The following is a 25,449-nucleotide window of genomic DNA, read 5'->3' as shown; positions in this document are numbered from 1 at the left end:
TCACAACTCGTTCATCTCTGTAGAGTTAATATAGCCATTTTCTATTAGACACTTGGCTAAATCAAGCAAAGGCTCTCAGGTCAGAAGGATGTGAAGACCCTAATACGTGAGCCCACAAAACTAAAAAAGTTTTTAGTGAGTCTTAAAATCTGATAAAGAGACAAACTGTGATTCAACCTCAGATCCTGAGGCAGAGCAGATGTGAACACTTCCTCCACTTCAGAGTATTTTTTTAGAAGACCACCAGGGGGCAGTAATGTCAAATTAATGAATCTTTAATCCAATTTAGTAAAATAATCTTAATTCATTTAATGTGGAATACCTTCATATTTCTGTTTTAAATTCTTCAGTGTACCTTAGATGTAATCCCCTTCAATGAGTTTTCAATGTATACATTATTTTGCATTTATTTGGCATATTTATTTATTTATCATGTCTTCATTTATTTTGGCAGCTTCTACAGTGAATGTAGTGGATGTCCCAGGATGTAGCGATTACATATATTTATTGTGATTACAGTACTATGTGGTGTAACATTGTATCAGCCAATTCCTTCTATCAGGCTATTGTAACAGAAGCACTGTGGATAAAAACATCTTTCCATTAGGGTTCATCAGATTTCAAACTAGTGTGTATTGTTGAACGTGTCCCATGTGATTTATCATTGAGTGTGTAACCTAAAACATGATACACATAGTGAGTGAAACACATCATAGTTGTTACATGTTTATATGCAGTTGTGCACATGTTTATCTTGTGCCTTGTGTCCAAATAAACATTTGCATCGTGACCCTGAACTAAATGTATGCTGGGAGAGTATTTAATGAATCTCTTCACATTTGACACTCATAACTAAACTAACCCTATGATGAAATGTTTCTTACTGAGAATGCTTGGAACTAAAGTTTAAAGGGGATTGTTTGCTTATGTCATACACCTGCCAAGAAATACATACTTCCTGTTCCTCATCATGACCATAAATACGGGATGCATCATATTTATTTTGTGATGGTGATAAGATAACAGAAGCATCTGCTCCTTTCCCATCAATTAGTGTGCAACTGCAAAGTGAAAACTATGACACCGAATATAGTCACGATTATAATAAACTACAACATGTGTCACGAAATAACCATTTAACAATTGGCATAACAATTATGCTGATGGACCAAAATGAATATAAGAGATAGCTCAATACCATTTTTAATATATAATTGGTATCAATGCACTTTGCTAAAGAAGCCATTTAAAACACTCATGAATTGTTGAAAGTGCAGCTTTGTGCAAAAGTAAAATCTGGGTATTTAGAATAACAGGGGAAAAACAATTCTAGTGTAAAATACTTGATATAACTCAACACTCAATGTAGCCTACACGTCAATGACAGTTGTTGATTGTTTAGGCTAATGTATAATATGGGATTTTACATTGTTCCCTGTCTAATATCATATCCAAAACTCAGTATGGGATCGGTGCATCCCTACTTTTCAAACCCAATTACAGATGACACCAGTTTATCGGTAAGTATTTGATAATGACATAATACAGTTATTAATTCTTCTTCTTTAAACCAATACATACTTGCTCTCACATTCTCAACAACAGTGACTGAACCTGTCATTTTGAACCGGATCTTTTCAGCAGCATAAGGAAGGCTTAAAAACTCAAGCGTTTCATCAGAATAATTTACGGCACTCAAGGTGATTCACATAATTGGGAAACCCAAAGTTTAGTAACTGTTCAATTTCCTCACTTCCTTAGTTACTAACGTCCATCTCTAGTGTACGCCCTTTTCACATGTTTCAGTTTTTCCCAGCTTAAAAAGTCTTTAGCTAGGGCGATTCCTTAATTTTGCTTCTTGTTTTTTTTGTGTGTCTTTACTCATGTGTTTCACTTCTTGGTAGCACTGAGTATGACAGGAGGTGGCTCTATGTTGAGCTCTTGTCGGAGGTCTTCGATGTTCTGCTCCCATCGTCTCTCGTAGAAGATACTGAGGACGCAGCGGGCCCGACGACCATTGTGAAGAGCCCAAGGGCCCAAGGATGTGAACAGCTGCTGTAGACGGCTTGGAGAAGGGGAATTGAGAGGAGGAGTTTAGCATGGTGCCAGAATGTAGAGATAATGTGTTACCTATACCAGTTCCACCAGAAAGCACAAGGTACTTCAGTTACTGAATGAGGAAGGATTACTGATTTACAGTTAACAGGCATTGTTTCATCACAACGGTAATAATGGTTGGTTTGTTTCCTCTTATTGTCTGAGCAGGACAAATGCCACAAAGTAGTTGCTTGGTGGGCCATATATATTTGTCAAAGTAGTGGTAATGCTTTTTAACATCTATGTGTTATTTACAGATTAAAGGCTGAGTCCTATGTAGCCTAAGAGGCCAATTCAATTGAATAAATGAAATCACAAATCCATATTTTGTAAAAAAATGTATTGCCAACTGTGTTGATATTCGTTAACTTTTCAACAAAAATGCAAAAATGTTCAGCTTTCAGCATATATTATGACAGACTAAATATGTCCTCTGGTTATATCACAATTGAAATGATTATAAAACAATTGGTAAATCAAGAAACAAATCGAGAAATTAATCCCTGATGAAATTGATTTTCTTTGCAGGCCAAAACTATTCAGAGCAAATCAAAGCACAGATTCTGCCTCCATCAGCTTAGATTTTTGCTGAGTTGAACAGTTGAGCTTGAATACAATATATATATATATTGAATCAAATATTTTCACTCAAACTGTAACTAACTGTACCTTCGCTCTTATTCCTACGGAGCTGACTGCTCTTACTCTCCTTGGTACAGTACTACGTTGCAGTTTAAAATTTGGTATTGTACCTTGGATTCAACCGCAGTGGCCCCAGCACAGCTCCAAGCGTACACATGGGAAGGCCAGTCTGAGCAGCTTCAAACCATTTCACTGCCACTTCACCTGAAAGCAGAAAGAACGGAGAGAAAAATACAAAGTTATCAAGATTATAACCTTATGCTTTTGGTATTTCAGCAATTTAAAGAAAAACTCCTGGGTCAATGTACATAATACTTAGTAGAAGGATTTAGATTTGGCCAAAGAAGAACACATAAAATGTTGGAGCGGACTCATATCAGGGGTAACAATGGTAGGGGTATGCTTTATTTTTTCACTGATTATAGTGTAGTATATAGTATTATAGTCTTAAGCGGACATCAGTGCTATCTGAGTGACCTTTTCATTCCAGATTAAAGGGGGAAGAAAAAGCTAGATTTAGGTCAAAATTGCAAACCAATCCAACTTTTGTGAAGCTTGATTGCTAAAAAACGTTTGTTCCTTCTCTTTAGATGTTCTCCAGGTCAATCTAATAGTGCGTGGTGAGCAAGAAAAAAAAGCTCACATCAGCATTTTGTAGGAAAGGGCTTTGGAGAGCAGGCTATTCTTATAGACAGTTGGGAAGTAAAATAAGGAAATAACACATGAAGTTGTAGTGAGAAATTCATTGTTCTGTCAGACACCAAATGTGTGGCTCCAGGTGCACCCTACCACTAGCATTGTTTGCCAAGTAAAAACATCTTCCTGTAACTGTATTTATTGATTTGATTGTAGAGGCCACATTTGTGCTGGATGTGTTGGAAATGTAATGACTAATATTTTACTCACCCAACATATTGGTGGGCATGCCCAGTAAGGTGTGCAGTAAATCATGGACCTCTCTGTATCTCTGCATAACGTAAGCTAGCTCCTCATTGTCCACATACTTCACGTCTGCCCTTGAGTCTGGAGTCACATGCTGACACAACAGGAAAGGGAATCCACAAGTGAAGACAAAACAGAAACTTAAAATCAGGGAATTCTGAGGAAATGTTAATCTTGTTGTAATCAGTCTTAACACAAACACTCACATTGTCCTCCAGGAAACGACAGTATTCCCTCCCAAAAGATCCGTCGGGCAGAGAGGACATCTCGCTCAGATTAAGCGTAGACAGACGGATTCTGGGCCTTTCTCTGCATTAACAAGTCAAACTTAATATACATTTCATTCAATGTATAGAAAATACTGCTTAAGAGCGCCTATATTAAAAAGCTACTGAATAGTGTTGCAGTGACTCACGTTAGGATAGTGTAGCCTTCAGGGTCGTTTCTCATCTTTTCCCTGAGATTTATCAACGCTAGGTGTCCTGTTGTCTCCCCCAGCACTGCAACCATGTCTGCAGGGAGAGTTTTATGAAATTATCCCCAATGCAACATTTGAACAAAAAGGAAATTGTTTCACTGTACTGTTATCATATTTTGATAGTCTTTAATGTTGTACTGACTTATAGTCTTTAATGTTGTACTGTTATATGTGTGCTGTTTGTCATTTTGTATCTGTACTCGAGTTTCCCCCACAATAAAGAACCAAAATAAGAATAATTATGCTATGAAATGTACAATATAGAGATTTTATGAACATGTTATTACAAGTCCAATAATAGATTGTCAAAAAATATATGGTACATTTAGGCTTACAATTTTTTTAACTTGTGACTAGCATCAAATTAATAGATTTAAGGGGCATTCCAGAGAAGTTACCCATAAGGCTCAAATAACTCACTACAGAGAGTATTACTCAGCCTATGAAAACAGCTGTTAAATGTCTTATGTGGCTTTGAAGGAGATTTTTAAAGTCTGGAAAAAATTTCTGGCTCAAAATGACAAATGCCGATGTCATTGTTTGTGGAAGTTAGAATGACCTGGGTGTGTGCCAGGAAGGAAGGGGCACAAGTTTTTAAAAAAAAACTAAATCTGTAGGATCTAGCATTTATGGATATCACGGTCACCCGATACTAAAAGTGAAAAAACACGACAGTTATTAGTGCTCTCTTCCTCCAAGAAAGTTTCTGGGTAACTGCACTAAATGATGTGGCCTCTCTTGGTGTATAATTTCATTTCTGTTTTCAAGACATTTTAGAAGCATGTACCAGTGATCTCCAGAGAATAAAAGATTGAAAATGACTAGCTGTACTTGAACAGTTCATGAGAAAATAAACCCACGGTACTGCCCCTGACTCTTGGTTTCCCTTTACTGTAAAATTATGCATCAAAGTCTTTGTTTAAATTATAAATGTTAGAATTCATTAAGCACTGTACTAACAATTTAGTTGAATTTACCTTCAAAAACTAGTTTGACCAGATATTCTTATCACAAGGTTGAAAAACTGAATTATTTTGCAGGGCTTTAGTTTTCATTGTGGGATCTTTTTCAGATAATATTTCTGAAGGCTCAGGAAAACAGTAATGTATGGAAAGGACTTATATTACTTTTTGTTTATGTTATTTGAAAAAGCTATAGATTTAGAGTGAAATACTTGTTCATTCCCGCTAGGCAGTAAAATATACAGGCGTAAGGAACGTAAGGAACATTAGGGGGTTTTATATTGCATCACCGGCAGAGTTATCTCCATATTTGACTATACAGTTGTTCGTCCGGCAGTGGGCTGTACAACTGTATTCAGCCATAAAAGGGAAGGCTATTTTGGGGTCTTTTTTGAGATTGCCTTAATTTGATAGTTGAAATACAGGTTAGAGAATGCAAGGGGGGTGGCATGCAGCATGTCACCAGCCAGATTAAACCCAGACGTTAGAGTAAGCCTATATTTGTATCCGTCTTAACCACCTTGCCCTTTAAAAGGAGATGTAAAGTGTATAATAGACATGCACAGACAATAACAAATAATGCGGCCTGAGCTCCATGATATTATGTGCGAGTCTCACCATGTCTGTAGGGGTTTTGTAGTGCAGCCACTCCTGACCCCACAGCCAACAGGGCTTTCTGGATGGGAGTGGTGTGGATATGTCCAGGATACAGCCCATCATAGCAGCCGTCTGTAAACCTAGTTCTACTGCTGTGCACCTGGTGGACACACACTGTTGACAAAACAACATTAAAGGACTGTTTGACAACTGGACCAAGACATCTACAGGAGCCAGTAAAATCAGCAATATACTATTGCAAGATGTAGTGTACAACACAAGTCCCGGGACATTATGTGCTTATGTTGGAGAGAAAGAGTGTATGTATTACAAATCTGAATGTGCAATGAGATATATAAAAAGAGTGAATAAGATCACCGATCAAAAGCTGCTTGTCTTCATTCATAAAAGTCATTGACTTGAGAAATGTCATTCATAAATCACTGACATGTATTTAAAGATAACTATATATCGTATATCTTCACCACCTGTGGACAAACCCAATCATCTTACTATGTAATACATAATATAGCATTAAGATACAACGTGAATTGTATTAGCTAGTTACATTTATATGATGATAAACATAGCTGTTGGCTTAATAGTGAAACTGTTAACTCTCTGCAAACAAGGCTTCGACATACATCAAATTATATCTGAAAACAGTTACATTTCATCTCGATAGCTAGATTTCCTTAAAAGCCATGTTATGTTAATATTTTTTATAAAATAAAATGTAACATTTGCTGTAGAAATGCATACCTTTTGAGAGCAAAACGTATTGTGGCTGAATCAACCGCTGAACACTTCTACTGAAGGACGGCCACATTGTTGACGCTAATGCGCATGCGTCATCTGCTATTGCAATCGCTTTCTTCTCCGGTGCAGCCCGGATGAGGGGGCGGAGTCGGACCGTTTACTATTAACACTGAACAGTCCACAATTTCGTTCCACACAGCTGCCTTTTATAACAAAGTAAGCGCATTTAGGAATAGAAACGTAAACATAGCTAAAGGTTGACCTGTCCTTCTCAGGCAATAGCGGACGAAATTGTGTTTTCTGCAGAGATATTGTCCAGACGCCAAGGTTAGTTTGCTGAGCTTGTGTTTCTGCTTACCAGGGCAATAGCTTAGCATTTTACTAACTGTTACCAAAGTAATAGGTTAGTCAAACACCGCGTATCTTAGCAAATTAGCCGCCTAGAGTTGCGAAAGTGAGCTAACTCCACCAACCGAAAAGTATCGTTAAGTGCGAGAAAGCTAATTGTTTAGCTACCCCATTGCTTGTTTTTCAGCCAATAACACACGCAAAAACCATTACATATGATACTTGCAGATGTTATTCAGTAGCATAAAAGCACTGTGTAACTTCCCAGAAGACAATGTATGAGTGTGTTTGAGGGAGGTATGACTGAACAGCCCTGACATTCCGTGTTTAAATACTCTGTGTGACGTGGAGGGAGTGACTATAAGTACTAAGGTTGGGTGTTAGTGCGTTTTGTCGGATATCAGAGAAACTTAGCAAGCTGGGTGAGTTATATTCTGTTTTGTGTTTGAGTGCAATATCTCAGAGAGGTTTGCTGTCCCTTGGCAGGGGTTTTAAGGAGACACTGAGCAAAAACATGGCGAGGGCAGGGAGAGCAAATGGGTTTTCTCTGGCTTCAAATGGCTGCTTCTAGATTTAAAAAAACAGGACGTGAGAGTTGTTTGTGCTACTAAAGTTATTCATATGTAGACTAAAATGTAGCTTTGGTTGTATTTTACATTCAAGGATATGCTTTGATTGAGAATGCAGCTACTTGTGTTAATTCTTTCACCATTCTTCAACTGTTATGCAATTGTAACTGGAAAGCCAGTTTGAAAATACTTTTTTTTTTACAAGAGCTCAGTCTTTTAAGTGTAGGGTTGCTCTCATAGTACTTGAGTTCTTCTTTGTGGCATGTTCAGTGAAACACACTTTTACACTTCTCAGCATGGTTGAGTTCATGACAAAGGAAGTCACCATATGGCTTTTACATGCCTGATGTAATGATAGTTTTAATTGTGTTTATAATAGCTGCTCTCTCAAGGTTTCTATGGATACATAGCTAAACAAGAGAGGGTGATTATTAGTGTACAACTAAGGCTTGGCTCATTTGCCCTTTCTTCTACAGTTGGACAAGTTTAAACATTGGAATTAATCTGTGAGTAATTATGAGCCAGCCGGCAATGGTGATGTGTCAGAGAGATATCAGGGAAAAGTAGCGTGGCTTTCAAATGATAAGCAGCATTGAGCTTTTTCTAAGAAGTGTGTGACAGAGTTCTACTTGAAGTTAGTATAAAGTTATCTTGGGTGGAAGGTGACACTGAACAATTACTATCATTTTTGTAGGAAATTCTATGGAAGATGAACAGGGTTGTAACATTGTACCCATCCTGCATTTGTGTATATCTAAGAAATTGAAACAAGAAAAAAGTGTGTGTGTTAATGTTTACCTATAAACTCGTAAAAAAACACAGAGCATCAACATTAGGAAAACAAAGCATAATAGTTTAGACTCTATACTTTAGAGTATGACAACATATTGGAAAAAAATGCTTTATAATGCCAAATAGAAAAGTATTGATGGGAGTATGCATGTAACTTGAAATATTATGTAACTCTCTTTATATTCTTAAGGCTATTATTGCTAATGGCTACTAATGCATTACTGGTCATATGATCCCTTGGAACCATTTAAGTCCCATGATAAGCAAGACTCTAACTTTTAGTCTTGTGATCATGACATGTTTATTTGAGGGTTGTGGGCCTGTTTTGTAGATTTCAGTGTACTTGAAATTAGTTTGTGGGAGACAGTAACCAGTAATTGCTAAGTGTAATTTATCTTGTTTAAGTATTGAACTAGGGCTGCACGATATTGGAAAAAACTGACATTGCGATATTTTCTTCCCCTGCGATATATATTGCGATGTGAAAAAATACAGGAATTGAAGAAAAGGCAGTTTTTTTTTGTCCGCAAACCATCCTTTCTTGAACTTTAATGCTATACAATTGGTATTTGTTTAACTATATTTAACCGGATGAAGGATTTTAGTCACGGACGTCTGGATCAATGCTATATAAATAAACAATGATTGATTGACTGATCTTAAGTTATCAGAGCAACAAGCTGAGCTAGCTTCAGTTAGCAGCGCCGAACTGCCCTGGAGAAACACATGAAACTACTTTATTCAGTGTTTTATTCAGTGTTTGCTTTGGAGATTTGATTGTGATTGGTGGTTTTGCTGTGCATGCAGAGCCTGCATGTCACTCACTCAAGTAACCCTGACATGAGTTTTCCTTTTGTAGCAATCAGGAAAATAATTGTAACATTGAGTTAATTTGCCTACTTAATATCGCACGTACTAAATAAAAAAAAATGTAAATATTTTTTTTTTAATCGCACTTCCTGCGATATGAATATCGCGATTATCGTCACAACACGATATATCGTGCAGCCCTATATTGATCCCAGAACCACTATTGAGCCTACTTCTCTATACAGATGTCATCCTAACTTGTATGCCACATCAGCACATTTGTGTAAGCCTGTGTCAGCCTCAACAGTGAAGCCTGTGTGACTTTCTATTTACAGAGGCTCATCATTTTCATAAAGTGTGCCTGTCATTTTGTGCTTGGTGTACTTTCCCTTCAAATAATGAAGGTTGAAAATATATTGGAATAACCAATGGAACTACTTGCTGTGTGTTTTTTGTGTAAACATCAGTGGCATCTGAACCCGGTGACGACATTACCTATTGACGCAGCAACCACTGTAAGTTATATTCTTGTTTAATTAGACTTCTCTGTTTCATTTATTCGACTCTGTATAAATTGTTATTGTAGCTTTAACGGCTAAATCGCGTTTGAGAGATTTTAAATCTCAGATCTGCTCAGGCGAAACCTGCTTTACAGGTCTCAGCACTCAAGCCTGCATTAATATAGGCACGGCCAGTCTATTGTCGCCCATCAGCTGTAGATAGTTAACTAATTAGAGGGCCGTGACCCTACAGCTGTGTGAACTGAGCAATCAGGCTTCCATTTTTGGGTAGCTCTTTCCTGGAGCATCAGCTTCAGCGTCAGACAGCCGAAGACTGACAAAGACATTGGAGTCCTACGGGAGTAAGACTGACGCAAAGAGGAGGCAAATCCTACTCTGATTGAGCTGGTGTCTTATTTCTCTTTTCTTTAGTTTTCTAGCCCCTCATGCGATAATCATGTGTATTTTCTCCATTCCTGTTCATGTGTCTTCTCGCAATTATCACTGGCCCCGTGTATCTCCTAATCGATATAACCGGCCTGCTCTCGTCTATCCCACGTGCTCCACTGAGATCCAACATCTAGTTTCTGGTGGCCTGTGGAACTGCCAGTCAGCTGTTCCTAAGGCTGACTTCATCTCTGGCTACGCCTCCCTGCAGTCTCTGGATTTCCTTGCTCTCACTGAGACCTGGATTACTCCATCCAACACATCCACCCCAGCAGCTCTCTCCACTGCATATTCCTTCTCCCATACACCCAGACCCACTGGCAGAGGAGGTGGCACTGGTCTCCTGCTATCTCCCAAATGGAGCTTTTCCCTCTTCAAGCTACCTAACTTCACTCCTTCCACCTTTGAATTCCATGCCGTCACAGTAACCCATCCTATACAGTTAACCATTGTTGTTCTCTACCGTCCACCAGGCGCCTTGGGGGACTTCTTGGAGGAATTAAATAATCTCCTCTCACTCATCCCTGAAACTGGCCCTCCCGCTGTACTTCTCTGAGACTTCAACCTCCAGACGGGGAAGATAGACGAACTAACATCTCTGTTAACCGCCTTTGCTTTCTCACTGTCTCCGTCCCCACCGACTCATAAAGCTGGCAATGTCCTTGATCTCATATTCTCAAGGAACTGCTCTACTTCTAACCTCTCTGTAAACCCGCTCCACACATCCGATCACTTCTTCATTTCATTCTCTCTATCCCTTTCCAAACATAACAAACTAATCTCTTCCCATCCTGCACTTGTCTGCCGTAACCTTCGCTCCCTCTCCCCCTCTACCTTTGCCTCGTCGGTGCTCTCAGCCCTCCCTTCCTCTGATTCGTTCCATCTCCTGCCTCCAAACTCTGCTGCAGAAACTCTCCTCTCTACTCTCTCATCCACTCTGGACTCGCTCTGTCCTCTCACATCTCGGCAGGCTCGTCAGTCCCCTCCGGCTCCCTGGCTAAATGATGCACTGCGTGCTAATAGAACCGTCCTTAGGGCAGCAGAGCGGAAATGGTGGAAATCCAAACACCGTGACGACCTCCTAACCTATCAAGCACTCCTCTCCTCTTTCTCTGCTTCGATCTCTCAGGCAAAAAGCACTTTCTTTCAAGATAAGATCCAATCTTCCTATTCCAATCCTAAAAAACTATTTTCCATCTTCTCCACCCTCTTGGACCCTCCAAAAGCTCCTCCCCCCTCCTCACTTCTGTCAAGCGACTTTGTTACCCACTTTGAAAAAAAGGTTGATGATATTCGCTCTTCTTTTTCTGACTCACCTTTACTCACCGCTGGGTCACCAGACCCTCCTTCCACCAACACACTAACCTCCTTTTCCCCTCTCTCTCCAAGTGAGGTTCTTACCCTCATTACCTCTGCCCGCCCTACCACCTGTCCTCTGGACCCTATCCCTTCAAACCTCCTTCAGACTATCGCTCCTGATATTCTACCGTTTCTCACCCATTTCATCAACACTTCTCTAACTTCTGGTCACTTTCCAAACAGTCTCAAGGAGGCAAGAGTAAACCCTCTCCTAAAGAAACCCACTCTCAACCCGTCTGATGTTATAAACTACAGGCCTGTCTCTCTCCTCCCGTTCCTGTCTAAATCACTTGAACGCGCTGTCTTTAAACAACTCTCCTGTTATCTCCATGAGAACAACCTTCTGGATCCGCACCAGTCTGGTTTCAAGGCAGGTCACTCCACAGAAACTGCCCTCATTGCTGTCACGGAGGAACTGCACACTGCATCCCTCTCCTCTGTCATCATCCTGTTGGACCTGTCTGCCGCATTCGACACGGTGAATCATCAGATCCTCCTTCGCACTCTCCAAAAACTTGGAGTTTCAGGCTCTGCACTTTCCCTCCTCACCTCATACCTGAAAGACCGTACCTACAGGGTGACTTGGAGAGGGTCTGAGTCCGACCCTTGTCAATTAACTACGGGGGTCCATCAAGGCTCTGTTCTTGGTCCCCTCCTCTTCTCCGTGTACACAAACTCGCTCGGATCAGTCATTAGCCCGCATGGTTTTTCTTACCACTGCTACGCTGACGACACCCAATTAATTCTGTCCTTTCCCCGCTCAGAGACCCAGGTCGTTGCACGCATCTCTGCTTGTCTAGCTGACATCTCTCAGTGGATGTCTGCTCACCACCTCAAGCTCAACCTTGACAAGACTGAGCTGCTCTTCCTCCCGGGAAAAGATTGTCCCACTCTTGACCTAACAATCAACATCGGCACCTCAGTTGTTTCCCCGACTCAGACTGCAAGGAATCTGGGTGTGACCCTAGATAACAACCTGTCCTTCACTGCAAACATCGCTGCTACAACCCGTTGCTGCAGATACACGCTTTACAACATCAGGAAGATACGTCCCCAGCTGACTCAGAAAGCGACTCAGGTTCTGGTCCAGGCTCTCGTCATCTCACGCCTAGACTACTGCAACTCCCTCCTGGCTGGTCTACCTGCATGTGCCATCCGACCTCTGCAGCTCATCCAGAATGCAGCGGCTCGTCTGGTCTTCAACCTTCCTAAATTCTCCCACACCACTCCGCTCCTCCGCTGCCTTCACTGGCTTCCGGTAACTGCTAGAATCCACTTCAAGACACTGGTACTTGCTTACCGTGCTGCGAATGGATCTGGCCCTTCCTACATCCAGGACATGGTTAAACCGTACACCCCAGCGCGTGCACTACGCTCTGCATCAGCCAAACGACTCGTTGCGCCCTCGCTGCGAGGGGGACCCAAGTTCCCATCAGTAAAAACACGTGGGTTTTCTGTCCTGGCTCCAAGATGGTGGAATGAGCTCCCCATTGACATCAGGACGGCAGATAGCTTGCACATCTTCCGGCGCAAACTAAAAACTCATCTCTTTCGACTCCACTTCGAGCGTTAGAACTATTAACGAAGCACTTTTATACTAATAAAGGACTGGCTTATCTAAAGCCAGTTGAGTAGCACTTGAAATGTTTGGCTCTATGAAACCTGATGTACTTATATGATTCTGTTTTCTTCAAGGTTGTGTCTTCCTGGTCAAATGTACTTATTGTAAGTCGCATTGGATAAAAGCGTCAGCTAAATGTAATGTAATGGCATTTTAATTGGCACAGAATTATAATTTATGAGTTTAGTTAAGTGTTGTCTTCAGCTTCAGTTTAAAAGGTGGATCCAACCCTGCTCAAAGCTATTTGGCGTGGCTTGTATTGTCTAGAGTTCAAACCAGATAAACGAGGCCTACATAATAACATTCTGGCTGCACACAAGAAGAAATATTTCAAAGGTTAAATTATTCTGTCGTGGCTCATATTCGAAGCCCAGTTTCCCAAGACACTTACATTAACAAAATGTTGACATGCAGTACTTGCATACAGTAGCACACCATTTTCTGCAGCTTTCTGTAATATTAAGCCCATTTGGCACTATGACTGGCAAACTGGCTGTATGCATATATTCTCATGGAGAACTCTCCATAGGCGTGGGGGAAAATGTCATATATGACATCTGCTGGTTTATTGGGATAATACACCCCACTCATTTCTCAACCATAAGGGATTGATTTAATGTCTAAACATGTAACTAACAGATAAGACCTTCAAAGAGCAGACATTTCTGAGAATATTTTTGTAAATGTTTCTTATGCAAAAGAAGTACAACCACAACCTTATTTCTGCACTTCATGCAGCCAGCTGTCAACTATTCACATAATAGGCTGTATACTCTGACCATGATGTTGCATTTTACTTCCATCATTGAAGAAATACAGGTTTAAGCCCTGGCAGTGTAGCTTGAGTTAATCTCATAAACACTATCATAGCTTTTGAGTTGGAAGCTGATGATAACATATATCTTAGCCACAATCAGTGGGGTTTCGTTTTTGGTTGTTAAAAGAACATAAAGTAATGGCTGATGGTGCATAATCAGCCACGCTTACTTTAAGCCTCGTAAGCAGGTTATAGCTGCATAAGAGAACAGAGTCGACTTTTGCACCACTTGTGAAGAAAGTCACTTACAACAGTAAAGGTCAGTTAATATTATAACCATAATAAACTAATATACACCAGTTCCCCCTCGCACTAAGCAATACTAAGGCAACATATTATTTAATTGGTAGGAAAACAAGCAGACTCCTCGAACTAATTTAATCGGTCCACTTGTTTACATTTACTAAAGTGTCATTAGGGACACTTCCACAAGGGGGCACCAAAGGAAGAGATATTAAAATCCTAAAAATAGGGGCTTTACATTTACAATCTTACATTATTATTATTATTATTATTATTAAGGATACCATACAATAAGAGTATTATTATAATACTGCAGATTCTGATCCATTAGGCGTTGTGTTGTTGTCTATATATTATGGGCAGAGCCTATAGTAACCACTAGGTGGCAGCACAGAAAGAAGTGCGAATTTTCGTTTTTTGTAGTGACTAGTGTGCCGTAGAAACCCTAACACTTTTTGCTTAGTTAATGTGGCATACAGTTTTCCTGACTCATAGCTTGACACAACTTTTGTTGTTGAGCAACATTTGATAGACTTTTGTTATGCAAGAAGAAAAGATCCAGCATGAAAGATCGACCTCATGATGGTGCTGCCACCAGCAGATGACCTCGTTCCTTTTTTATAAGAACATTTGGAAAGATATCTTTGTATCAGTGGATATCTCAGCAGATAACTCAAACTTTGCACGCACCTCATATATCATATAGACTTTGTTGATAAGGAAAGCGGAAGGACAAGCCATTCTACCACGATGTACAATTTTTAGGTTTACAGCAAAGACATGCTAATGGTGAATTAGCCAATACATTATGGCTAACAATGTTTTCCTTTCATGATGTCTCATTAAAATTAATTTGCTCAAAGGTTCCATTGTAGCCTCAACGGTTTTACATCTATTTGAATCTCATGAAAAGCCAATGGCTTTTGCATTTCTTTTAAGAGAACCATTCAATACTAGCATGCCTACATAATCTGGCTGTGACATATACAACATGTTTGTTTGCAGGGTGTTTTGCAGCTGAATGTGACGCAGTTTCACAATAATATATCAGCCTTATTATCCTGTCACTGTACACATATTTGCTTTGGGCATGCACGGTTGACATATTGCACATTCAGTACAGCTGACATGTTCTGACACTTCCAATAGGTGTAACTCTGAATTAGACAAGCATTTGCTGATTCTCTAAGGAATTAGGTTTCACCCTTGAGATATAATGTCAGAGTAAACACATCAACATTGCACAAGTGTTGTGAAATGTTATTTACTTCTAAAAGTCTTGGTTTTCATGTTCGTGGTATTCATGTACGTGGTATTCATGTGTGTGGTATTCATTCACAGGATATTGCACCAGATTGATGGAGAAGAATGGCCTACATCTCGATGGACTGCCCCAGCTCTTTACCAGGGATTCCTCAAAGTGTGCTGTCAGTGCCCATGGAGAATAAGTACAAATGTCAGCAGTGTCACCAGGTCCTGAGGAAGCCTGTCCAGGCCCAGTGCGGACATCGCTTCTGTGTACACTGCTTCAAGCAGCTCACCAGGTACACTGGAGGTCCACAGACCCTCCTCACCCTAACGCTTACCCTCTTACCGGACATGCTTCAGCACATCCTGTCTTCTTATCTCTGCTCGCCCTCGGGGATTTTTGTTGCAACCAAGATCAATTACTTTACTCATGACTCACATGACTGGACTCTTTTACTGAGTGAATCACAAGGATCTGACCCTGCTGACTCATTCTAAAGGTGTCCATTGTTTCCTTTTCTGTTTCTTATATCACTGAGTCATGCATTGGGAATTATTTACGGATAGACAGTTGTTTCACATGATGTTTAATCATACTTTGGCAGTGTCATTAAACATAAGGTCATTACATCATTTAGCAACTATACATATATACTATACATTCAACGAAACCTCAATAGCATGTACGTACTTTCAAAACAACCCCTAAGAGTTTTTTATGTTCACATTTGCCTTTGTACATTTCAGTACGTGTGAAACAACATGTACCTTACCTTTTATAACCACACATGAAATTGAGGTGATTTCACATGACCTATTTGAAAACCACTTCTGCATACTATATGGGAAAACATCATGTTATAATGATCATTTCACATGTACTTGTTTGTGTGTGTTCTTCCTGTTAGACATACACTGAACACAAATATAAATGCAACACTTTTGTTTTTGCTCCCATTTTTCATGAGATGAACTCAAAGATCTAAAACATTTTCTATATACACAAAATAACCATTTCTCTCAAATATTGTTCACAAATCTGAAAAAATCTGTGATAGTGAGCACTTCTCCTTTGCCGAGATAATCCATCCCACCTCACAGGTGTGGCATATCAAGATGCTGATTAGACAGCATGATTATTGCACAGGTGTGCCTTAGGCTGGCCACAATAAAAGGCCACTCTGAAACGTGCAGTTTTATCACACAGCACAATGCCACAGATGTCGCAAGTTTTGAGGGAGCGTGCAATTGGCATGCTGACAGCAGGAATGTCCACCAGAGCTGTTGCCCGTGAATTGAATGTTCATTTCTCTACCATAAGCCGTCTCCAAAGGCGTTTCAGAGAATTTGGCAGTACATCCAACCGGCCTCACAACCGCAGACCACGTGTAACCATATTTTTGTTCAGTGTACATTGTCAATGTAGTGTGTTTTACAATAAAGTCACAAACCTGTTTTTTCAGTTCTGGCCCAAAGCCTTGTGAAGCCTGTCGCGAAGAGGAGATATACGAGGAACCATTTTCGATTCTAAATAGTAATGAGGTAAGTAATGAAGTACTCCTTTGGTCAGCCAACATTTTTATTTCATGAGACAGCTTGCCTTGCCTCACTCCCACCCTGATTTAAAAGAATGTTTCCTTCACAACAGCCTTACACAATGAGGTCATAATATGCTATAATAATAATAATAATAATGTTCTTTGTTCGCCCAGGCATTTCCAGACAATGCAGCAGGACGAGAAATAGCAAGCCTGCCTGCCAGGTGTCTGAACGAAGGCTGTGATTGGACAGGCTCCATAAAAGAGTATGAGGTGAAGTATAAATGCTTTTTTCTTTTGTCATTGTGGATGTATTCTCTGCTTTCTACTTGAGTATTTTTAACCATGAAAAACTGTCAGTTTACTCCATCCAAACCTGTCCTGTCAGCATTTGTTATTATTTAGAAACACTTTTTACTCACACTGGGTTTTCTCTCTCAAATATTCTCCATTATGAATCGGGTCCTCATGTTGTACACTTGGGTGTGTTGCATGCTTGGCAGCACTGCTGCTAGAGCAGAGAAACAGGAAGTGAAACTTGATATGCAGCCTGGAAAGTCCCCATGTTACCAGTTTGGATAACAACAAGCACCCAGTAGGAAAGTACCAGAATGAATAAAGGACACTCGAGAATAGCTTGTATACTTATTCAAGGTGGGGTTGACCATGACCTGATATTGAAACTAGATTTAGGCTACACCAAAAGGGAAATCCTAAATGTATACACTGTGAGACATAAAACAGGAACAGCGTCAGAGAGACACTCATTCAGACACAGTGTTATCTATAAACACAGAAAAGCCCCGTTCCATAATCATTAAAGCTGTGTGTGATCTTTGTTCAGTTTTTACATAAATACCAATGTGTGTTTGGGGGAGGGGGATTTTAGAGTTGACTTCCTGTTGTTTTTTCTGTAAAAACACAGCTACCCAGTTACCCTATCTAGCACAACACAGGAAACATAAAGATAGTGTCATGGCAGGAAGCATTCAAACACCAAGCAGATGCTGGAGATTATATTTGTATGATTTTCAAATGTGGTTCTGACCGGTTAACCTGTTGACGAAAAACACGTGCTAGTTTGCAACGACAACATAGTCAATATTTGATTACAGCTTTTAAGAAATGATTACTAGGCGCTGTAAGACACTCACGTGTTTGGGAACATTTGTGTGCGGCTGTCTTAGTCACTGTCTTGTGGAAAGTGTTGCGATGTCTTTAGTTAGCCACACACCGAAATAGCTGGAAAAAAATACTAAACATGGTGTTAGAGTGGCGCAGTATCGAGAGGGATTTGACTCAGAAGCCGCTAAAGATGATTCATATTGGGTTTGGTTATTCATTTCGAGAATTTCCGGTGTAGCGTGTTTGAAAAGTAAAGCGAAAACAGGCTAGCCTACCTGTGGTTCCAGGTCTGTGGCTCCTGCGTGTTGTTGCTTCGTTATGAAAGAGGAAACGCTCACATCCACAGGCTCCACCTCACATTCAAGCTCCACCCCGTTCCTTTCCCGGCATTTTTCAAAAAGATATTTTTCATTATACAACACTTTAAAGAGCTAAATCAAAACATCCTTTTTCCAGTTTCTCGCACTTCACTTTTTATCTCTGAGCTTCTCTTGTTGTACCTTATTCCTCATCTTCCATTGACTTCCTATTTACGGTCAGATGTTTGAAAAAGTTCTCTTTTTCAAGTCTTACTTCTTTAAATCATTTGTGTTTTAACATTCATATATTACAAACAAATACATTGTACATCTCAGAATATTTCACCTAAACGAGTCACTTGGGTTATTTATGCTGCGGAGATCAATCACATAAAAGTTGTTTTGTTTTTCCACATTTCAACTGTCAGAACATTTTGTATGCTCCCATGAACGGGTGTGGCTGGCATTTGTACAGAGATGTAATCTTAACAATGATAACATAACTGTCAACGAATTTTACTGACAAGGTTCAATCATCTTTCTGTTGAATTACACCCTTTGCATGCCAAGTCTGCTGTTGAACTATAAAACACACCTGTCGATCTTTGGTATCATTAAAAAGACGGTGAATACCAGACACATATAGGAAGTAACAATTATCTAACTATATATCTGCCCTCCATTGTTAGGCTCAGCATGAAGGCCGTTGTGAATTTGAGCGGGTAAAGTGCGAGGCCTGCCAAAACACGATCCTTCTTTCGGAGAAGGACAAACACAATGAGAGAGAATGTGAAGAAAGAACGCTAAACTGCAAATACTGCAAAACATCCTTCAACTTTAAAGAGATCAAGGTGAGAGATGATCGAGTGTAAAGCGGTTGCTAGTGGATTATGTATAAACGGGACACAAAATAATATTATCATGCTCCTTTGTGTCTTTTAGGCCCATGATGAGATCTGTCCAAAGTTTCCCTTACAATGCAAAGACTGTGGCAAGAAGAAGATCCCAAGAGAAAAGGTTTGAGCTCTTCCTTTAATTATTTACTGTAAGGGTGATTAGTTGGCATGGAAATGCTTGGCAATTTCCTCTCTGAACAAAGGCCCTTAGCTGCTATAATCTTACAAATAAATCTTTATTGCAACTGTCAGGTGTACTCTTTGTACTGCATATTCAACACTGACTAGATTCATGCTACAAAGAGCCTTCATTGCTTTATTATGCCTGCAATATAATGTATCTGGTTACGAGATGCATGTGAATTCCCAAGACTAATCATCTGAAAAAAGTATTTATTCAAATGGAGAATGAGTGCCTAAGTTTCTTTCTCTCTAACACACTTTCACTTTTCTGTTTCATGTTGATACAATGTTTGAAGTTTGCCTGCTGACCTTTTTTATTATTTGATTCTACCTTCAGTTCAGTGACCACAGCAAATCCTGTGCCAAGTCAAAGAGTGCCTGTCCCTTCAGTGATGTGGGCTGTAAACATGTGGTACGTACGGAAATCTATTCAAATACAATGTTTCTATTGTGTTGTTACTTTCTTTGTTCTCTATTGACGCAGGCCCATACTAATAAAATAAGATAACACTTTACTGTCAGTTTGAATGATATTGTATCTTGCATCACATGCTCAAAGCAATGAACAGAATGACAGGACAAAACATTGAGGAAATCTACCAGGCCACCTTCCAGCAAAATCTGCTAGAAAATGGACTTATCCCTTGTCATGCGCACACACACACACACACACACACACACACACACACACACACACACACACACACACACACACACACACACACACACACACACCATGTATACACACCATGTATACATCACTTCAGGGGACATTACATTGACTTACATGCATTTCCTGGAGACTTATCCTAACATAACCATAACCAACACATGCCTAACCCTTAACCTTACCCTAACCCTAACCAAGTCTTCACCCTAAAATTAATGATTCCCCTTATGGGGACCTCCATTATGTCCCCATAAGGGAAGCCAGTCCCCACACGTGACTGTGTAAACAGATTTAGGTCCCCACAAGTATAGTAATGCTAGGCCATACACACACACACACACCATGTATACATCACTTCAGGGGACATTACATTGACTTACATGCATTTCCTGGAGACTTATCCTAACCTTAACCATAACCAACACATGCCTAACCCTTACCCTAACCCTAACAAAGTCTTCACCCTAAAATTAATGATTCCCCTTATGGGGACTTCCATTTTGTCCCCATAAGGGGAAGCCAGTCACGTGACTGTGTAAACAGATTTAGGTCCCCACAAGGATGGTAATGCTAGGCCACACACACACACACACACACACACACACACACACACACACACACACACACACACACACACACACACATTCTACATCTGGTAATGTCATTTCAAGCAGGGAGCAAACAAAACTTGACCTGCAGCACTCATATGGATACAAATACTTTATCGACTTTCAAGGAAATCTCTTGAGGCCAAGAGTAAGAGTGAAGATGAGTCCTATCAATACTGTTAATGTAATGCTACTGACAGGAGAATTTAGATGAGCTTAGCATAAAATAAGGGAAGTGGGTGCAAAGAGCTGGCCTGGCTCAGTGCCAAGGCAACTAGTATAGTTCTACTTCCCTAAAAGAGACATAAATATAGACACAGAAGCTACCAGTACACAGAAGCTACCGGTACACAGAAGCTACCGGTACACAGAAGCTACCAGTACACAGAAGCTACCAGTACACAGAAGCTACCAGTCTTTATGCCAAGCTAAGCTAAAGGCCCTCTGGCATTCAGATGTAGCGTGGTATGAACACATGTTTTTCTCAAGAATTTCCTGAGCTGGCTTCACTGGTAAACAGTGGGTGGGCTCAGTCGCATAAAGATGATGTCACACATGTGAGCACCAATCAGGAGTTAGCAACATTTGAATTTAAACCTGAGTATAGTTGAGATTGTAATTTATGCTGCAACGGCTGCAACTGAGAAAACTCCTCCACACACAGTCCTGGTGATTAGATGGGTTTGGCCTGCTTAAACTGTCCTAATAAAATAAATATAAAATGTTATATAATGGTCTTGGAACAATTTTGATGTTATCAATGTTAAGACTTCAAACCAGGAGATCCATTTTGAGCATGTTTTACATGAAAATAAACTATGATTGGTAAATCCCGAAAAACTGTCTATATTTTTCTTATTAAAACAGGCACAATTGTATTAACACCATTATGTCCTACAGTTTTCAAGGTTTCAGTTCAGAATCAGAATACCTTTATTAGTCCCACAGATTGGAAAGTTACATTGTTACAGCAGAAAAGAGCCAAAGGCAGCTTAATGTTACCTAATGCATACAAAGATATATTTAAATATAAAAAAAAGAATAATAGACCTAACCAAGCTGGGTTTTGTTTCTCAGATAGAGAACGGGAAGCAGAGCGACCATGAGCACAGCAGCACCATGGAGCACTTGCGTCTGCTGCTGCCCATGGTGCTATCCATCGCCGTGCCGCCCAGCGATGCTTCCGGTCCCGGAGAGTGGCAGGAGGACTCAGGTCTGGGCCTGTACAGGGCCCCTGAGGAGGGGGTCAGTATGGGCTCTGGAGCTGCAGCCTCCAGTCAGTCTATGGACCTAGATAAAAAGGTGAGTCTCAAAGGATGAAATGCTCTTTCTTAAGATCCTACTATGAATGAGGGTCTAAATATATCTCTTGCTGTGTTTTTCTGACAGGTAAAAGCTTTGGAAAACATTGTGTGTGTCCTGAACCGAGAGGTAGAGCGCAGTGCAGTTACTTTAGAGGCTTTCGCACATCAACATCGTTTAGACCAGGACAAAATAGAAAATCTCTCCAGTAAAGTGCGTCAGCTGGAACGGACAATCGACATGAGGGACTTGAAACTGTCGGAAACTGAGCAACTGGTGCGGGAACTTCAGTTCTGCACCTTCGACGGGATCTTTGTGTGGAAAATCTCCGACTTCTCACGCCGCAGACAGGACGCCGTAGCCAGTCGAACACCCGCCATGTTCTCTCCAGGTGTGATAAAAGACCTAATCAACACCCATCATCCATTTCAAAGGCCTCTGGTCTCAGCTGAAAGGTTCTTTTTGAACTTGAGTAGGCTTAGATCATGTGGTTTATGTGATGATGGGTTGGCGTGCAGACGAGGGAAATTCCACTTCCCTACACCCTTGTTGTTGAGGGAGTGAACATGTTACTCCCTCGTGTGACACATGACCTTTGTTTATAGGCTCTGGCTACATTCTTCTTTTTCCTCCTCACAGCATTTTATTCCAGCAAATACGGCTACAAAATGTGTCTGAGGCTGTATTTGAATGGCGACGGGACGGGTCGAGGGACTCACCTTTCGCTGTTCTTTGTCGTCATGAGGGGAAAGTGCGACGCTCTCCTCAAATGGCCCTTCAGTCAGAAGGTAGAAAATGTTATCAATACTGGTGACGCATATTATAACACACTTTATAATCTGCTTACAGCACTGAATAATTATACTTATCACAGATTATACACATCCAATTATCACACATTATAAAGCATTTTGTAATCACTATAAGGTCAAGTATTATAATATTATTAATAATACAACTTTTTAGCAAGCACAATGGTGTATTATAATTCCCGTACCTATAATACATTATAATCTTTCATAACGCACATAAGCAATCCTTGGTTGCTTAAAGTGAAGTGGACAAAAATATTGTTAAATGTTTGCAAGAAAACGCAACAAACGCTTTTGGACGATAACAAACTGAAAGCTGGACAAGTACATTGCACTTAATGATGTAATAATGTAATTGTACCAAAGACAGTCTCTCATTCACATCACTCATACAGATAAAACCTGAAATAACGTTATACTTTTACAGACATGCTAACCCACAGTTGCCAGGACGACTAGCTGAAACAGTCTCTTTCTCTCTCCACAGGTGACGCTGATGCTCTTGGATCAGAACAACAGGGAGCACATCATCGACGCCTTCCGGCCCGACGTCACCTCCACCTCCTTCCAGCGGCCCATCAGTGAGATGAACATCGCCAGCGGCTGCCCGCTCTTCTGCCCGCTCGCCAGGCTGGCCGGCAAGAGCCCCTATCTGAGGGACGATACCATCTTCATCAAGGCCATCGTGGACCTCACAGGCTTGTAGGGTGTTTCTGTGGAAGCTACACCAAAGCAAACTGAGACAACAGGACACACATTATTACTATATAATATATATTTACATAATATTATATAGATATGCTCTGTATCTAAGACATAACATTTTAGATATCTAAACTATATATATCAAGAATGACACAAGTGGTCCCTTTTAAGACGGAGTTAAATAATAACGGTTGTCAGCTGTGGTAGTTTAAGTATCTATTTTGTGTAGAGCAATTCATTTTGTTTGTAAGCATCAAGGATGCAGGCACTACTGTGTCATACCTGTCTCTCTCTCTGTCAGTCTGTCTGTCTCTCTCTCTGTCTGTCTCTCTGTCTGTCTCTCTGTCTGTCTCTCTCTCTGTCCGTCTGTCTGTCTCTCTCTGTCTGTCTGTGTGTCTCTCTCTCTCTGTCTGTCTCTCTGTCTGTCCGTCTGTCTGTCTCTCTCTCTCTGTCTTTCAGTCTCTCTGTCTGTCTCTCTCTCTCCCTCTCTCCCTCCCTCTCTCCCTGTCTGTCTGTCTGTCTGTCTGTCTGTCTGTCTGTCTGTCTGTCTGTCTGTCTGTCTGTCTGTCTGTCTGTCACATTTTTATTTTATAATATAGTATCATCCGTCATCTTAAAGGGACCCTGTTGGCATTTTTGTAAAAGCTCAGAAATTATAACACATAATATGCTTAGTAAAAACGTTATAATTATTATAATACTCGACACTCCAGTCTACATTATGTTGTTCTCTACACCCGGGTCAAACGTAGGCGCAATCTGTTGCTCTGACAAAACTAAGTGGCCCCCAAACAGATGTTGTAGTTACTTTTACTTTCACAACATTTTTAAATGATGGTGACCACATAAGATCTTATACTTCCCCCAGTAGGAATCCAGAAGCATGTCCTGTTCTGCACCTGGCCATTTGAACAGTGCAACATGCTGGAATTAAATCTAATAACGCTATATAAACTGACAAAATTAACAAAGATAAATAATACACTCCACCTGAAATCCCCTGTGAATCAAACTCCATGTTGTTATGCCTTTTTGTCCTAAGCAGATGTGTGGTAACATTACTTGTTATCAGGTGGACAACTAATCAAACTATTACAATATTGAAAAACCACTCATTTCTGTATCATATGCTGCATCATAAACAGCTTAATAGCTCAAATGTATAACAAATAAGGAGAAATTAAAACAAATCAAACATTTTGAGAAAAGGCATTACGTTAACCGCCATGACAAGGCTGGAGTTTATATATAACAGTTTATAGCAAGCTCATATTGTAAAAAACACAAATTCCTGCTTTTGCTTCTAGTAAATAGAAATGTAGTTAACTATATATCATAATAATTTGTCTTTATCATAGTTATTATACATTCATCTATTTTTTTCTAGCGTACTTTTTGTTGTATATACATATATGGAACTGTACATTTTGCCTTAAACATTAACACATAATTGATTAGTTAATCTGTCAAATACTGTTGGGAAATCATAATAAAGTGCTACAGTATATTTCACAAATGACACATTTGTTGTTGCTTTTGTCTAATTATATGTCTTTTATTTACGGTGTACCATGTTCTCCTGTTGGAACATTCTGTTTATTTATTGTATATTGTATGGAACATGCAATATGTCCATTGTTTAATTAAACAACCCAAAAATAATTGGGATAGAAAATGTAAATCTTTAAGGATTTGAAATATTAAAAGAAATAACCTTGAGATTTTTTAAATGATATTGGGTCTTTCCTTTTTTTCCTTGTTCATGACATTTTGTAGACCAATAATTGATTGTACAATAAACAATTGGCCCAATGATGTTAGTAAATAAGGAAAATGCTCATCATCCCTACTAGAGAAGTAAATCCACATTTTAACGAGCTAGCAATCTGAGGGATTATTTTTTACAGATAGTCGGCAGCATAAACTGTTTGAATAGCATTTAACAAGAAGGTGAGACTAACCGTCACCAATGGGAACATATTTCTCGAAAACAAAACCCCTGAATAAACCACATGACGCTAAATGTGAAACTGTCGCAATGAAATGTGTCGTTTCCATACAGTCTATGGTCGTTTCAAAA

The 25,449-nt window shown here is 40.0% G+C and overlaps 2 protein-coding genes across 6 annotated transcripts; one reads left to right on the top strand and one right to left on the bottom strand.

Annotated features, from left to right (window-relative positions):
- Positions 1-713: 713 nt before the first annotated feature.
- On the bottom strand, positions 714-7,116 carry coq4 (coenzyme Q4 homolog (S. cerevisiae)). 2 transcript variants are annotated; one of them, XM_034203791.1, is made up of 7 exons: positions 7,052-7,116; positions 5,740-5,892; positions 4,097-4,193; positions 3,888-3,990; positions 3,646-3,775; positions 2,850-2,943; positions 714-2,065 (listed from the first exon to the last, which is right to left on the bottom strand). In XM_034203791.1, the coding sequence occupies exons 1-7, from the start codon at positions 7,068-7,070 to the stop codon at positions 1,891-1,893; spliced, it is 771 nt and encodes a 256-aa protein (XP_034059682.1). In that variant the 5' UTR covers positions 7,071-7,116; the 3' UTR covers positions 714-1,890. The 2 variants fall into 2 exon arrangements, with proteins under 2 accessions (XP_034059682.1, XP_034059676.1); XM_034203785.1 differs by lacking the exon at positions 7,052-7,116 and adding an exon at positions 6,481-7,015.
- traf2b (Tnf receptor-associated factor 2b) lies at positions 6,574-23,757 on the top strand. 4 transcript variants are annotated; one of them, XM_034203745.1, is made up of 11 exons: positions 6,574-6,693; positions 15,325-15,527; positions 16,695-16,773; positions 16,944-17,042; positions 18,883-19,044; positions 19,136-19,210; positions 19,610-19,684; positions 21,628-21,852; positions 21,940-22,243; positions 22,492-22,640; positions 23,152-23,426. In XM_034203745.1, exons 2-11 carry the CDS (start codon positions 15,352-15,354, stop codon positions 23,368-23,370), a joined length of 1,563 nt encoding a protein of 520 aa, XP_034059636.1. In that variant the 5' UTR covers positions 6,574-6,693; positions 15,325-15,351; the 3' UTR covers positions 23,371-23,426. The 4 variants fall into 4 exon arrangements, with proteins under 4 accessions (XP_034059636.1, XP_034059626.1, XP_034059652.1 ...); XM_034203735.1 differs by having other exon boundaries at positions 6,657-6,804; XM_034203761.1 differs by lacking the exon at positions 6,574-6,693 and adding an exon at positions 7,090-7,247 and having other exon boundaries at positions 23,152-23,757.
- Positions 23,758-25,449: the final 1,692 nt, after the last annotated feature.

This window comes from Gymnodraco acuticeps, unplaced genomic scaffold (assembly GCF_902827175.1).
Source record: "Gymnodraco acuticeps unplaced genomic scaffold, fGymAcu1.1, whole genome shotgun sequence".
NCBI lineage: Eukaryota > Metazoa > Chordata > Actinopteri > Perciformes > Bathydraconidae > Gymnodraco > Gymnodraco acuticeps.
This window is presented reverse-complemented; position numbering and strand designations above follow the sequence as displayed.

Excerpts from the sequence above, each read along its gene's own strand:
- coq4 (XM_034203785.1), bottom strand. The coding sequence starts at position 6,547 with ATGTGGCCGTCCTTCAGTAGAAGTGTTCAGCGGTTGATTCAGCCACAA. Across the intron at positions 3,776-3,887 it reads GTCGTTTCCTGGAGGACAAT|CATGTGACTCCAGACTCAAG; the intron begins GTGAGTGTTTGT and ends CTGTTGTGTCAG. Across the intron at positions 2,066-2,849 it reads CCACTGCGGTTGAATCCAAG|CCGTCTACAGCAGCTGTTCA; the intron begins GTACAATACCAA and ends CCCTTCTCCAAG.
- traf2b (XM_034203761.1), top strand. The coding sequence starts at position 15,352 with ATGGCCTACATCTCGATGGACTGCCCCAGCTCTTTACCAGGGATTCCT. Across the intron at positions 15,528-16,694 it reads TGCTTCAAGCAGCTCACCAG|TTCTGGCCCAAAGCCTTGTG; the intron begins GTACACTGGAGG and ends CTGTTTTTTCAG. Across the intron at positions 22,244-22,491 it reads ACCCGCCATGTTCTCTCCAG|CATTTTATTCCAGCAAATAC; the intron begins GTGTGATAAAAG and ends TCCTCCTCACAG.